At 44.7% G+C, this 14,986-nt stretch overlaps 1 protein-coding gene across 5 annotated transcripts in view; it reads right to left on the bottom strand.

Annotated features, from left to right (window-relative positions):
- frmpd4 (FERM and PDZ domain containing 4) overlaps positions 1–14,986 on the bottom strand; it is a 1,288,989-nt gene that overhangs the window by 1,030,017 nt on the left and 243,986 nt on the right. Inside the window, exon 1 of one of the 5 annotated variants that reach the window (XM_038802438.1) lies at positions 14,889–14,947. The exons of the other annotated variants lie outside the window; for them this stretch is intronic. Coding sequence (XP_038658366.1) covers positions 14,889–14,932 — 44 coding nt within the window. The 5' untranslated portion in view covers positions 14,933–14,947. Of the gene's footprint in view, positions 1–14,888; positions 14,948–14,986 lie in introns of those variants that run through there. 5 annotated transcript variants of the gene reach the window in all.

Raw genomic sequence — 14,986 nt, 5'->3', positions numbered from 1 at the left:
ATGCTTTCTGTGGTAGAGCGTTCCACAGCCTGACCACTCTCCGGGTGAAGGAGATTTCCACATCTCAATCATAAATGGTTTGCTGTACTGGATTCTTCGCAGCCCGCGCCGGCACCGGGGCGGAGAATCCAGTTTGACGCCTGGCCCCGGTTCGGCGTTTTTCCGGGCACTGAAAATCGTTGTCACCGTGGAGTACGCCGCGCTGACGGGGGGGCCAGGCAGAGGCCCGCTCAGCAATCCTCCACTCCTGGCCGGCCGAGTTCCAACTGGTGTGGAACTAACGTGCTATTGCCAGTCGGGATGCTCAGTCCGCGGCCGCCCTGGTCGGGGGGGGGGGGGGGGGGGGGGGCGGGGGGGGGGGGGGGGGGGTGGAGGGGGTGGAGGGGATCGGAGACCAAGGGGCTGGTCTCCCTCATAGGCGGCCAGAGATTTAATGTGCGGGGTTTGAGGCTCGGATGCGCAGCCGATCAAGGGGTCTGTTTCTTCGGTCTGGCTCCGTGGTCCAAGTCCAGACGATGCAGCCGCTGGAGGCCGCCGCTCTGACCTGGAAGTGCGGGGGCCCGTATCTGCAGCAAAAGCTGCGAGCTTCACTCCGGGTCCCTGCTAGTCCCCTGCAGGGCTATTACTTTGTTTAACTTTTTTGCAGGAATTTCAGCAATAAAACTCCACCTTTTTGCACCAGCGTGGGGATATAGTCTCAATAATGGAGAATCCAGCCCCCTTTCTGCATCTAACTTGTCTAGTCCAGTTAGTATTTTATAGGTTTCTTGGAGATCACCCCCATTCATCTAAACTCCCTCAAATATAATTGTAACTGACTCAATCTTTCCTCATACTTTAATCCCTGCATCCCAGGAATTGTCGTGATGTTCATCACTGTAGATACACAAGGGGTTAATGTAAGTACACGTAACCTAGCTAGACACTAGAGGGAGCACCAGAGACATGACACACAGACACTCAAACAATAGGTCAGTAAGATAGGACACGACCAATGGGCATTCACGATACACACAGGGGTGACACTACCACAGGGGGGCATTACACCAACCCATATATAAAGGACACAGCACACATGATCTTCCTCTTTCCAGTGGAGACACTCAGTGAGTACAGACACAGGGTTGATTCAACATCACACCCACCACGTAGATTGTAGCAGACTGGTTCGCCAGTCCGAGTAGCTATAGAAGGATTAACAGTAGAGGCAAATCCGAGCAGGAGAATTGTAAATAGTTTAATAAACATGTTGAAGTTATCTCCACGTCTGAACCTTCCTTGGTCAGAGTGAACAGCAAGGAAGCAGCTTATGCTACACCAAGAGCATAACAAAACAGGAATCAGTACTTCCTCCATTGTAAGAACATCTTTCCTCAGATAGGGAGACCAGAACTGCACAATATTGTAGGTGTGATCTCAACCAAATACCTGCATATTTAAATTCAGTGACTGGTGTACAAGGACAACCAGGTCTCGTTGAACATGCCCCTCTCTCAATTTATAACCATTCAGCTAATAACCTGCCTTCCCGTTTTTGCTTACAAAGTGGATGCCATCACATTTATCCACATTATACTGCATCTACCATGCATTTTCCCACTCACTCAACTTGTCCAAATCACACTGAATCATCTCTGCATCCTCCTCAAAGCTCACCCTCCCACTCAGCTTTGTATGATCTGCAAATCGGGAGATATTGGCTGGGGTTCTCCAAGCCCGTGCCGGGTCGGAGAATCGCCGGGGGAGCACAAGAATCCACCACACCGCTTCGACGCCGGGTCGCCGATTCTCTGGTGACCGGAGAATAGGTCCCAATCGCACCCATGATGAAAGCGGCCCCCGCGGCGATTCTCCATGGTCAAAGGGCTGAGTGCCTGCCGGGTTCCGCCAAGTCCCGCCGGCATGGTTTAGATATGGTCCCACCCGGCAGGACCTCGGCGTTCTGGCTGCGGGGGCCATCCTGGTGGGGGGATCCGACTCCAAGGGGGGCCTTCACGGTGGCCAGGCCCGCGATTTGGGTCCTCCAATTGACGGGCGCACTCATTCCAGGGGTCCCATGTTCCTCCATGCCGAGCCCCTGTAGGTCTCCGTCAAGTTGCACGGGGGCTGGCGCGGAATTGGCAACCATGCGCATGTGCTGGCGCAGAGACGGCCATCGTGCGCGTGCGCGGACCCTCGCCGGCTGTGCCGGTCTGGCTTTGGTGCTGGAGCAGCACACAGCACTCCGGCATCATACTAGCCCCCGAAGAACAGGAGAATTATGGGGCCTGGAAGCTCATTGACGCCAGCATCACTCACGCCGGTTTTGACGCCATTACATTTAGTTCCCTCATCTAAATCATTAATATATATTGTGAATAGCTGAGGTCCTAGCACTGATCCCTGCGGGAGACCACTAATCACTGCCTGTCACTTAGAAAAAGACTCCTTTATTCCTACTCTTTGTTCCTTGTCTGCCAAAACAGTTTTCTATCCACCTCATTACACTACCACCAATCCATGCGCATTAATTTTACACACAAATCGCTGATGTGGGACTTTGTCAAAATCCTTCTGAAAGTCCAAATAAACCACAACCACTGGCTTCCCCTCATCAACTCTACCAGTAGATCCATCAAGCACGATTTCCCTTTCATAAATCCATGCTGACTCTGTTTGATTCTGTCACAATTGTCCCAAGTGTTCTGCTATTACATCTTTGATTGTGGATTCTCGCACATTTCCCACTACAAACAGCAGGCTGACTGGTCTATAATTCCCTGTTTTCTCTCTATCTCCCATTTAATAGTGGGGTTTCATTAGTTACTTTCCAATCCATAGGATCTGTTCCAGACTCCATAATGTCCTGGGTGATGATCACCAATGCATCTATTATTTCTAAGGACACTTTCTTAAATATCCTACGATGTAGATTTTTCAGTTTTCAATCTCATCAATTTCCCCAACATCATGGTTGAGATTCTCCAATAATGGAGCTATGCCCCCATTCCAGCGTCAAAATGCAGGCGTTTCACTCTGGACTTTCCTGAAGAAAGTCCAGAGTGATTCTCCTACCTGAAGGGTGCTAGTGGGCTAAATCACTGGCTTGTCAGACAGAACAATGCCAGCAGCACAGGTTCAATTCCCATACCAGCCTCCCCGAACAGGCGCCGGAATGTGGCGACTAGGGGCTTTTCACAGTAACTTCATGAATCCTACTTTTGACAATAAGTGATTATTATTATTATTAGTAGTAGTAGGGCCCCAGAGTACTCCACGCAGCTCTGCCTGCCGATACTGGGCCCTACACTTCCGATCAGGAATCCGCGCATGCGCACGGCGGCAGCCTTCGGCGGTCGACCCGTGCGGCATGGCCCCAGAAATATAGGCCCCCTGAGATCACTAACGCCCGTGGATCGGTGACCCTCGATCGCTAGCCTGGCCATCCCTGAGGCTATCCCCCGGTGAAGGATCCCACCGCCCCCCACCAGGGCGGCCGCGGACTGACTCTGCAGTCGCCTCCAGCCATTCCCGACAGGCAAAACGTGGTTGGAACCATGCCATCGGAAACTTGGCCAGTTGTCATTGCCACAGCGGCCTCTATCAATGGTCCCCCACCCATGCCGCCGCCCATTCTCCGCCCCCACGCCGATCGCTATTTCGGCATGGAGGCTCGGAGAATAGCGCCCATTTCTCTACTAATGCTGATTTCCTTCAGTTCCTCCACCTCACTAAACCTGATGCTCCCCAACATTTCTGGTACATTATTTGTGTCCTCATTTGTGAAGACGGAACTAAAGTTTGTATTTAGTTGCTCAACCATTTCTTTGTTACCCATTATAAATTCCCCTGGTTCTGTCTATAAGGGATCTACATTTCCCCTCACTAATCTCTTCACATGCCTATAGAGCAATGGTTCTCAACCGGGGTCCACATGGTCCACACAAAAAAAATACCGAATTGGGGGTCCACAGTGATATTTTAGTGGTCCATAGAGCAATTCTACTTCAGAACAATTGTTATTACTGAGAATCAAGTAGAAGAAAAAAATGTTTGTTTTCATGATGAATATTCACCTTTCTCTCTCCCTCTCTCTCTCTCGCACTGACAAAGGTCAAAGAGAGATTATAATCTATCTAATTTACCTTGAGGTAAATACCCACGGTTGACCTGACGCTTATGCCACGTTTCTCCTTGACAAGTTTAATGAATGATTTAACACAGTAATCTGTGTATATTTGATATGAATTGGTTCTTTTTAGAGTAATTTAATTCAATTTAGTCAGTAAAAAGTTTTTTCATTACTTTTCATGTTAGAATAAGTTTGGCAACGTACGAAAATACCGCTAATCCGTTTCCAACCCTCACGGTAAGGTAGATGGACTTTAGGATTAGTTTACCACGCATATAAGAAGCTTTTTTTTCTGTGGAATGGCTATGGGGGTCCACAAAAAAAAATTAAGAGGAAAAGGGGTCCATGGGTTAAAAAAGGTTGAGAACTCCTGCTATAGAAGCTTTTACAGTCAGTTTTTATGTTCCCCACCAGCTTACTCACGTGCTCTATTTTCCTCTTCTTAATCAATCCATTAATTCTCCTTTGCTAAATTCTAAACTGCTCCAATCCTCAGGTAAGTTGTTTTTTTCTGGCTAATTTGTATGCTTGTTGGATCTAAATACTATTTCTAGTTATCCCTTGTAAGCCAGGGTTTGGTCAACTTTCCTGTTTTACTTTTGCGCCAGACAGGAATGAAAACTTGATGCAGTTCACCCATGTGCTCTTTGAGTGTTTTCCATTGTCTACCATAATCCCTTTAAATAATGACCCCAATCCAACAAAGGCCAGGTTTTATTCAGTGACATAGTCCACTGACCATTTCCTTTATAAATCTTAGTCATCTCAGATACAGTTCCTGGCCGAGGTGGAGGTAGGGGAAGTGCTCACTGAAGGCCTTTGATGGGCAATGCTTTCTATTGAGAGCTCACCTCCTCCGCCTTCGGTGCACCTTCCCCGCCTCTGCTGTCTGTGCCCCATGTCCCCATCATGCTGCAGACCAAGAGAAACTGCAGCTGTGGTCACCATTGCTAAAAGCATGCTCTCTCCTGGAAGGCTTTCCAATTCCTCTGACATTGTTGTCCAAGTCCCTTGTGAATCCAAAAGCATTTCCAAAACTCCTCCACCAACCCGGAACAGAGTACTGACACTCACTCAGCAACAGTAAGACAGTCAGGCATTTCATTGGGAAATCATACAAGTAATATTAATGGGAGAGGGGGGTTGTCATGATATGCACTCATGCACATAATGAGATACAGACAGGCAGTGACAGACACCCAGTACAGCCAATCAACACACAGGACAGAACACAACCAATCACCAGCCAGAACACTAGAAGGTGGTCTCCCACTATAAAACACACGAGGCATCGACACTCTGCCTCTTTCCACTGGTGACAACTGTAGTGACAGTCAGGGTGTATATATCAGTCAGCACCTTCTACACGTGGCTCAGAGCTAGTTTGGTCTAGTTAGTTACAGTAAGCACGCCTAGATTAGTAGAGTGTCAAACCCACAGCGAACTGTGTGCACTGCTTAACAAGTTCAATAAAGCGTATTGAACTAACATCGAAGTTTGGAGTCTACTTTCAAGTACAACTGCATCCAGTTGCAGTCTGTGTTACCCCAGGGTGATTAACACGACAGGGGTGTCGGTCTCTCCGCTGAATGAACTTTCAACTGAGAGTGCTTAAAAGGAGGCATCAATGGAACTTGTAGGGTTCAAAATGGTGGGGTGTGCCAAAGCAATGTTCGACATTTGACGTCAGAATCCATCCACTTTGTGTGTTTCTAGCTCAGCAAGCTCTAATTAACTTACAACCAAGGCCACCATCCAAAATGTACCGGAAGTGAGTGGAAGTAATCCGATCAAATTTCCTGGCCTTGAAGTCACCAATAAGTATTCACATCACATGGAGTATCTTATGCTACAATCATATATGTATATTATTGCATTTTTGGGGAGATGGAAGAATTTTTATGATCACAATAAAATATGTCAATCTTCATCTACCAAAATGCATTAGCAGTCTCCACTTTGTACATCAAGGCAAAGTATTCGCTGATCTCCAAAAAGGAAATATTTCCTGAATGTGTTATTTGGGACAAAATCATAAATGTTTTCTTCACATTGAAAATTCTGCTACTTATTGCAAAGAGAGCATTTTGTTCCCTAAACGTGTCTTAACCTGCAGCAGGTGTAATTCTAACAGGCTTTAGGATAGCAGAAAATAGTTTTCAAGTATTTGTCAACCTTTCCAAAGACTTTATGAGGTGGGTGGAGTGTAAAAGCTGGCAAAGTGAAGGGAGAGCAAAGGCAAAGGAAATCTCTTCAAGGAGTCTGAGGAGGCCAATGGGAAACAACAGGTAATCCATCTTCCTGCCTTTACCTCATTAAACGTATATCTTGGGGTTTTTGTGCCGTATACCATGGCAGGGAGGGCTTGATGGCATGCACAGTAATATCTGGGTACCATAAATAAAAGACGCATGTTTTCCTGCTGGCATCATGAAGAATCGGGGGAAGGTTCTGGTCAGGCCTTCATCTGTATCCCATTGGCGGGATAGAAATCAGTTTCACATCGGCATCCAGCGGGCTTCCCAATCTGCAATGGTGGGTACCTGTGGAAAATCTCGTGGGAAATTCACGTCAGCGTATATCCAATTTTTGGATAGTAAGAAGTCTTACAACACCAGGTTAAAGTCTAACATGTTTGTTTCAAACACTAGCTTTCGGAGCACTGCTCCTTCCTCCGGTGAATTTTTGGATAACACAGAGTTCTCTTCCCCCACCACCCTCCATTAAACCTGACTGTTGGGGCATGGGACTCTGCTTATCAAGTCCATGCAATTTGGGAAATGTCCCAATGTGCGAATGTTGGATTCAGGTGCTGTGGTATTCAATGAGATAGGCGATAACAGTGGTAGCCTGCTGCTCTCTCTGAGATACATCTTGTACTAACTCAACCATGAAACGGAGGTACTTTACTAGCAAAGTTGGTTCAAGGAGTGAGAAAAATTGGGCACCTGTTTTTTTGAAGCATGGACTAATAGAAATTCTAAATGGAATAAAAAATGTACTGGTCTAACCAAATATGGTCTAAACCAGGGGTTCTCAACCTTTTTTAACCCATGGACCCCTTTTCCTCTTAATTTTTTTTTGTGGACCCCCATAGCCATTCCACAGGAAAAAAAAGCTTCTTATATGCGTGGTAAACTAATCCTAAAGTCCATCTACCTTACCGTGAGGGTTGGAAACGGATTAGCGGTATTTTCGTACGTTGCCAAACTTATTCTAATATGAAAAGTAATGAAAAAAACTTTTTACTGACTAAATTGAATTAAATTACTCTAAAAAGAACCAATTCATATCAAATATACACAGTTTCTAGTGATTACTGTGTTAAATCATTCATTAAACTTGTCAAGGAGAAACGTGGCATAAGCGTCAGGTCAACTGTGGGTATTTAATAAACTGCTTCTGTCACTAAAGGTCCTCCGGGCTGTTCCTAGGGGACAATAGCCCGGGCAATCTTCAACAACAACTGTCATTAAAGCACAATAAACCCATTTGTCATCAACCGGTATGGATTTTTTTTTCTCAGAATACAGTACCACAAAAATAAACACAGCAAATGCACCTTTTTGGTTCTGAGCCCCTTCAGCCCTCAAGGTAAATTAGATAGATTATAATCTCTCTTTGACCTTTGTCAGTGCGAGAGAGAGAGAGAGAGAGAGAAAGGTGAATATCCATCATGAAAACAAACATTTTTTTTCTTCTACTTGATTCTCAGTAATAACAATTGTTCTGAAGTAGAATTGCTCTATGGACCACTAAAATATCACTGTGGACCCCCAATTCGGTATTTTTTTTGTGTGGACCCCCAGTAATGTTACATGGACCTCCAGGGTCCATGTGGACCCCGGTTGAGAACCATTGGTCTAAACAAATACACTAAGAAAATTTTTTAAACAACCTTCTTGAGACTATTTGAGATTCCTACACCCAGTATATACAAAGGCAAATATAAAGACAGTCTGGCACAAATACCAAGTAATCATTTTGGAATTAGTTCAGAAGAAGTGTCATACTTGACTCGAAACAAGCTATTTCTCGCTCTACAGATGCTTTCAGACTTGTTCCATACTTACAGCCCTTTCTGCTTTTAGCTATAGGTCCCTGTTGTGTCCCAGGATCTTCATCTAAATTCATCCATAATTTCTAATCCTGGTGCTAACTAGATGCATATTCAGCATCTAAGTAAAGGAGTCAATGAACAAAACGTTATGTCATGTGTAGACTGGGTGGTCACAGGCACATAAGGGGTTTTTATTATCATAGAATTTACAGTGCAGAAGGAGGCCATTCGGCCCATCAAGTCTGCACCGGCTCTTGGAAAGAGCACCCTACCCAAGGTCAACACCTCCACCCTATCCCCATAACCCTAACCCCACCCAACACTAAAGGCAATTTTGGACACTAAGGGCAATTTATCATGGCCAATCCACCTAACCTGCACATCTTTGGACTGTGGGAGGAAACCGGAGCACCCGGAGGAAACCCACGCACACACGGGGAGGATGTGCAGACTCCGCACAGACAGTGACCCAAGCCGGATTCGAACCTGGGACCCTGGAGCTGTGAAGCAATTGTGCTATCCACAATGCTACCGTGCTGCCTGTTGGTAGCATGCGTGTTCTCACTGGAGCACGGGCAGACATACAGCATGTAAGAGTTGTTCAGAGTTAATAATAAACTGTTATTGTTCTAAGTTCTTGTTCGCTAGTCATTGGAACCCAGCTCTTCCACATGGTGTCCAGAGTTGTCAGAATGGCACAAGGGTTTTAACACTCGCTTGAGTTTGCCAAAATCATTGCGGGTAACTAGACAAAGTTTGAAAAAGAATGGCGCATCTACTGCATTGCTGGTCTATCAGACAATTCAAAGAAGGCACTGGCATATACTTGACTAAACATAGCAGGCCCAAAGCTGTCAAGATATTCTAATAATTTGTTTTCCAAATGGGGAGGAGAAACAGGACCCAAGATATTGTTGAAAATTTTTACAATATTTGTTTGCCAGTACAAAACATCATACACATTGCACAGAGCAGCTTCCAGTTCCATATTGTCAACTGGAACATAAAGCCACTGTGAGTCTTTGGGACAGCATCGCAGTCGGGTTAATCCACCTTGGTCCAGATGTACACACTCTGCTGCACCTGGTCCCAGATATGAAAGAGTGTAAAGTCCGATGAAATGCAACATCATTGGTAAGTTACTTGTAATATACCATTTGAGGGGGCTGGATGACTCAACACCACCAACAATCTCTGATCTGAGAAGGGTGCCGTTTGCTATGAAGCAGAAGGTAGCCAATCAGCTGCATCAGATGACAACATTAGGTGTCATAGCTCCCATATACAAGGCCACCGAGTGGATTTCAGCAATGGTGGTGCAGCATCAATCTGGTCCACTTAAACAAGGTGCTGCTGAGACCGCAGCGCCCATGAAGATGGTTGAACAGCTTATAGATGACATGCCCAATGGCAAGGTTATCTCAGGCACTTTTCTTCAGTGGGTGCTTGGAAGTGAAATGTGGGTTCTGGCAAATCGCGCTGGATGAATAATCCTTGGAACTCTCTGTAATGATATGTATATAGGTATGCCAGTGAAGGGTTAATTATTACAGCTCAGTGTAATTCAAACACTAGAGGGCACCACCAGTTCCCAGTATAAATGTCAGACCTCAGGGAGTGCTGGGTAGAAGAAGATTAGTAGCAACAAGCATGAGGAGTAGTTTAGATTTGAGAGTTAGCACAAGGACATTATTAGGAGTTTAAGACTAGGGAGGTTATGTTGCAACTGTATAAGGTGTTAGTGCGGCCACACCTGGAGTATTGCGTTCAGTTTTGGTCTCCTTACTTGAGAAAGGACGTACTGGCACTGGAGGGTGTGCAGAGGAGATTCACTAGGTTAATCCCAGAGCTGAAGGGGTTGGATTATGAGGAGAGGTTGAGTAGACTGGGACTGTACTCGTTGGAATTTAGAAGGATGAGGGGGGATCTTATAGAAACATTTAAAATTATGAAGGGAATAGATAGGATAGATGCGGGCAGGTTGTTTCCACTGGCGGGTGACAGCAGAACTAGGGGGCATAGCCTCAAAATAAGGGGAAGTAGATTTAGGACTGAGTTTAGGAGGAACTTCTTCACCCAAAGGGTTGTGAATCTATGGAATTCCTTGCCCAGTGAAGCAGTTGAGGCTCCTTCATTACATGTTTTTAAGGTAAAGATAGATAGTTTTTTGAAGAATAAAGGGATTAAGGGTTATGGTGTTCGGGCCGGAAAGTGGAGCTGAGTCCACAAAAGATCAGCCATGATCTAATTGAATGGCGGAACAGGCTCGAGGGGCCAGATGGCCTACTCCTGCTCCTAGTTCTTATGTTCTTATGTTCTTATGTTCTTATGTTTATTAGTAAATGCTAGTTTATATATATGTTTGTTGTTAATCAGATACAACCATACTTTCTTGATAGATATAGCTCAGTAGAGTGTTCAAACTCTATTTAATTAATCGTTATTCAATAAATTAGTTTTGCTTTAATACAAATATTGGTGGTTTCTTTATAATCAACTCAACGGACCATTCTGGAATAAAAGGCAAAGAATAACGACATATTACCACAAAAGGTAATATAACACTCTCTACATTCTTGTCTCCGGAAAGCAGATACTGTTTTCGCTACATTCCCTATTGAATCTCCACTGGCAGCAAAGTGTACCAATGGTGCAACCTTTTGCAGGCCAATCCTGCAAAATCATCATTGATGACATCCTAGTCTTGGGTGGTACACGTCTAGCCGTCGACAGAATTAGGACCATATAGCTGAAACTTTACCATTCTAAATGCAAATTCAGGGTCAACGAAGTTTCCTACTTGGGTCACTTACTCACAGCTGGTGGTGTGAAGCCAGATTCAGATACGACAATGGCTATACAACAGATGAGCACACCTTGCAGTGATTCATCATCCCCACCTCGCTACAGACGTACTACACCCAGCAACTTCACCAAGGGCATTTAAGGCTGGAGGCAAACAGATACAGGGCAACTTAATCTCTATATTGGCTCTCCATGTATGCTGACATGGAGAGAGAAGCTTCTAGATGTGTACCATGTAACGCATTCAAGCTGCATCAAGCCAAATAACAACTGCAGCTACATGAGGTCTGGACCTCCTGCAGTCACTTACAGCAGCTGATATTATCAAGCGGAATGGTAAACAACATCTGGTTCGAGTCAACTCGTTTTCCGGGTGATTTGTACTCGAACACCTGCCAGTTATGAAGAGCAACATGATCATTATCAAACTCAAGAAACATTTTGTCACACACAGCATATATCAAAGGGTAATGACAGACAACGCTCGGCAGTTTGCCTCCAGCATGTTTAGGAACTTTGTATAGGTCTTTGATCAAGTAGCCTGCAGAATAGGCTGTATGCTCTGCCAAGCACCTACCTAAGGAAAGTGCCTGGGATTGCACAGATTTCTGTGCTACACTCCTCAGTCTGCCGAGAGGGTCTTCCCTTATCAGGAGTGACTGTCTCCAGGTGCATTAGGGCCATAATCCCCATTTCCAAGGCCATTTTGCAGCCGAACATTGAATGCCAACATGAGTGGTGCCTTCATGGAGCACCAAGGGGACAAAGCACTGTGATTGAAATGCTCAGGGACACTGTCCCTTAACATCTGGTCAAATGGTCATAACAAATTGACAGTGGCACACAACCATCGCCTGCAGCCAACAGCTATGTGACAATGTCCATTACATACAAAACTTATATCACCTATTGCAGGGTTTTCGAACCAGCACCATCAACCACCACTGTACTCCAGCCATCCGGCCTACAATCCAGGCCCCCTGCATCAGTGAAAATGGAAGTTCCCCCAGAGGCCGGCACATCAAGCCCTGCAGCCACTGAGCACACCGAAAGGGCACCTAATGCCATCCACCCTGAGGACATCAGCCCGAGAGTATCTCCAGCAGAGCCAATGGCACAATCACATGCCCAGATGTTATAACTGAACTAAATGCAAGGTTCCAGGCCTATGTCATGGACTAGTCTACACTGACCTTTGTTTTTATTAAAAGGAGGTAAGGAGATGCTATGCATCAGCTGCAGCAGCCTGACCCGTGTTTCGTTCAATGTAAAAATTAAGAATAATCTTTATTGTCACAAGTTGGCTTACATTAACACTGCAATGAAGTTATTGCAAAAAACCCTAGTCACCACACTCCAGCGCCTGTTCGGGTATACTGAGATAGAATTCAGAATGTCCAATTCATCTAACAGCACATCTTTCAGGACTTGTGGGCGGGAACCGGAGCACCCGGAGGAAACCCACGCAGACACAGGGAGAACGTGCCGACTCCACATAGACAGTGACCCAAGCTGGGAAACGAACCTGGGATCCTGGGGCTGTGAAGTACAGTGTTACCCACTGTGCTACCGTGCTGCCCATCTGGCCTTTGCCCTCCTTTTAGGTGTTATCCACCTGTTCGATTTGTATGTTGTAAATAGTTTTCATCCAGTGACTGTTCTCGCACATTGTTACACTCAGCACTACCGGTTGTTCCAGCCTAAACGGGGAAAATGTAGACTGGATGGACATGTGGATGCTGCGATGATGCGGTTATCTAAGGGGTCAGTTGTCCGTAGTGCGGGAGTTCTCCCTATTGCACGGGCAGAGCCACAGAATTTAAGAGCTGCTCAGAGTATACAATGAACTGTTATTGGGCTGCATTCTTCTCTTCCGCAACTGTGTATTTCTCAGTGCCGTGCTATTCACTGGTGGCGGAATTCTACCTTCTTGCCACTTGTCAGTTGAGTTTCCTATTGAAACCACCTCATTCTGCCGGGAAACCTGCAGGGAGAGCGCTGCTGTATGGAAAAGTGAATCACAACAGTCGGAGAACTCCGGCCATTGTTCTAAGTCCTAAGTTGCCCGTCAATGGAACCCAGCACTTCTATGGTTTGGTCACTTTACACTTGTGCCTTCTTGTTCTTCATTGACACTTAAAGGCACATGGCTTGCATGGATGTCTCACTCTGAATTCAAAAGCCTCCTGTTAATCCCCCCTCAAAACTTTATAGTCTTTTGAAAACACATTGGGCTCATCAAATATTTCCTTATAGCTTGAGAGCTGTGAGAACCCAAATCATTTTTCTCTCTCTTTAAATGTTCTCTAATGTAGCTAAGCTCTTTCAAGTTTCACCAAATGTGTCCTTAACAGTGATCTGGACGAATTTATGCAGAATTAACCTTGACTATGTAATAATGCCCATGGGCCTTTTGAGGATTTCTATTGATTATGTCTGTAGCTTTTGTGTCAGTGGTTTAATGCTGCGAACTACAAGTTGCAGGATTTGATATTAGAGAACAAGAGAATTTAATGCTGATCAAGGTTAGGAAATCAGTCCCAGAAGAGAGTTTTTTATCTTCCATTTTATTTGTACCTGATGTACAATACAAATACTTCCACGACAAGATACAAAGTAAAGTTCACTCTGTTCTCTTGAACCCACAGAAAAAGAACTTACCACTGCAGCAGTACTTTCAATTCCCAATTGCTTACATGAGAGTGTCCTTTTAAGGTTCGGGTCTTATGAAAGATATTTCTAATCTCCCCACAAGAAGGTGAAGGAAAGAAGTCTTTTAAAAAATCAGTTGGGTATTTATTTACTTGGATTTAAATTTAGCCCTGTTGGAATTTGACACAGTTATTTTTCCCCCTTTTCCCCCAAATAGTGAGTTTATAATGCACTTTGAGTATTTTAATTGATTTAAATGCAATGCATTGCAACCGCAAAGTGAAGATTGCTGAGGTTTTCAAAGTCAATGCACACTGCAAACGAAAGGCTCTGAAATATGCCTGCAAACATTTATCATCCTTGAGCCAGCTTTTAAACAGGTCATTCTGTTTGCAGTCCAACAGTTACAATTTACTTTAGTGTTCTCATTCCTTCACATATATCTTTGTGGCAGCTACTTTGTTGGCATTATTAAAAATGAATGCTGTTCCTACTGTGTACTTTCTAAATTACATTTATTAATGCTGATACCAAATTCAGTTTGCATTACAATAAAACATAATCAAACAAATCACTGCCCTTATTCCATTTTAAAATTTTGTTCCCCCACCCCAGTCCTCCAAGTATATACAATCAATTACAACATGGATGCATTGTCTGTAACTTATAATACACAGAAATACCAAACCATAACTAGTTCATACATATAGAGATTTTTTTCTTAATTAAAAGTACAACAGTTTAATCTTTCCGCCCAACTGATTCTGAAAATAAAATACATTCATGGGAAGAGGTAGAACAATTATTTTCTTCATGCTGAGAAGTGCTCCTTAGATTAATACACCATTTGTTCAGAATTAAAACTAATGAAGTTAATACTTAAATGTACTAACAAATAGGCTTTCCAGTACATTAGAAACACCGGCCTGGATTCTCTGGGCCCCTAACCACTGTTTCTCAGCTGCGCACCATTGACCGGTGGCGGGATTCTATCTTCCCGCTGTTGTCAATTGGATTTCCCATTGTAACCAGCCCATCGCGCCGGGAAACCCGTGGGCGGGGTGCGTTTCTAGCGAGTAAAGTGATTTGCAACGACCGGAGAATTTCACACACCAAGCCAGGCATTGGTTACTTCTTGGCCTGTTTATGTTGGGCAACTTAACAACCACTCAGCTAAGCCAGCATTCCACAAGCATGCAAAATATTCCTTCAGAGAAAAGAAACTGAATGTACATAATCTAGAGAAAATAATATACCCACTGAATAACTGTGAAGACTCCAACCTCATTATCAGACAGGTCCATCTTTACAAAGTCAGGCTGCTGTAAGGTGCCAGTCTCATTGAGGGTGTCACTTTC

The sequence above is a fragment of the Scyliorhinus canicula genome, chromosome 7 (assembly GCF_902713615.1).
Source record: "Scyliorhinus canicula chromosome 7, sScyCan1.1, whole genome shotgun sequence".
NCBI classification, from domain to species: domain Eukaryota; kingdom Metazoa; phylum Chordata; class Chondrichthyes; order Carcharhiniformes; family Scyliorhinidae; genus Scyliorhinus; species Scyliorhinus canicula.
This window is presented reverse-complemented; position numbering and strand designations above follow the sequence as displayed.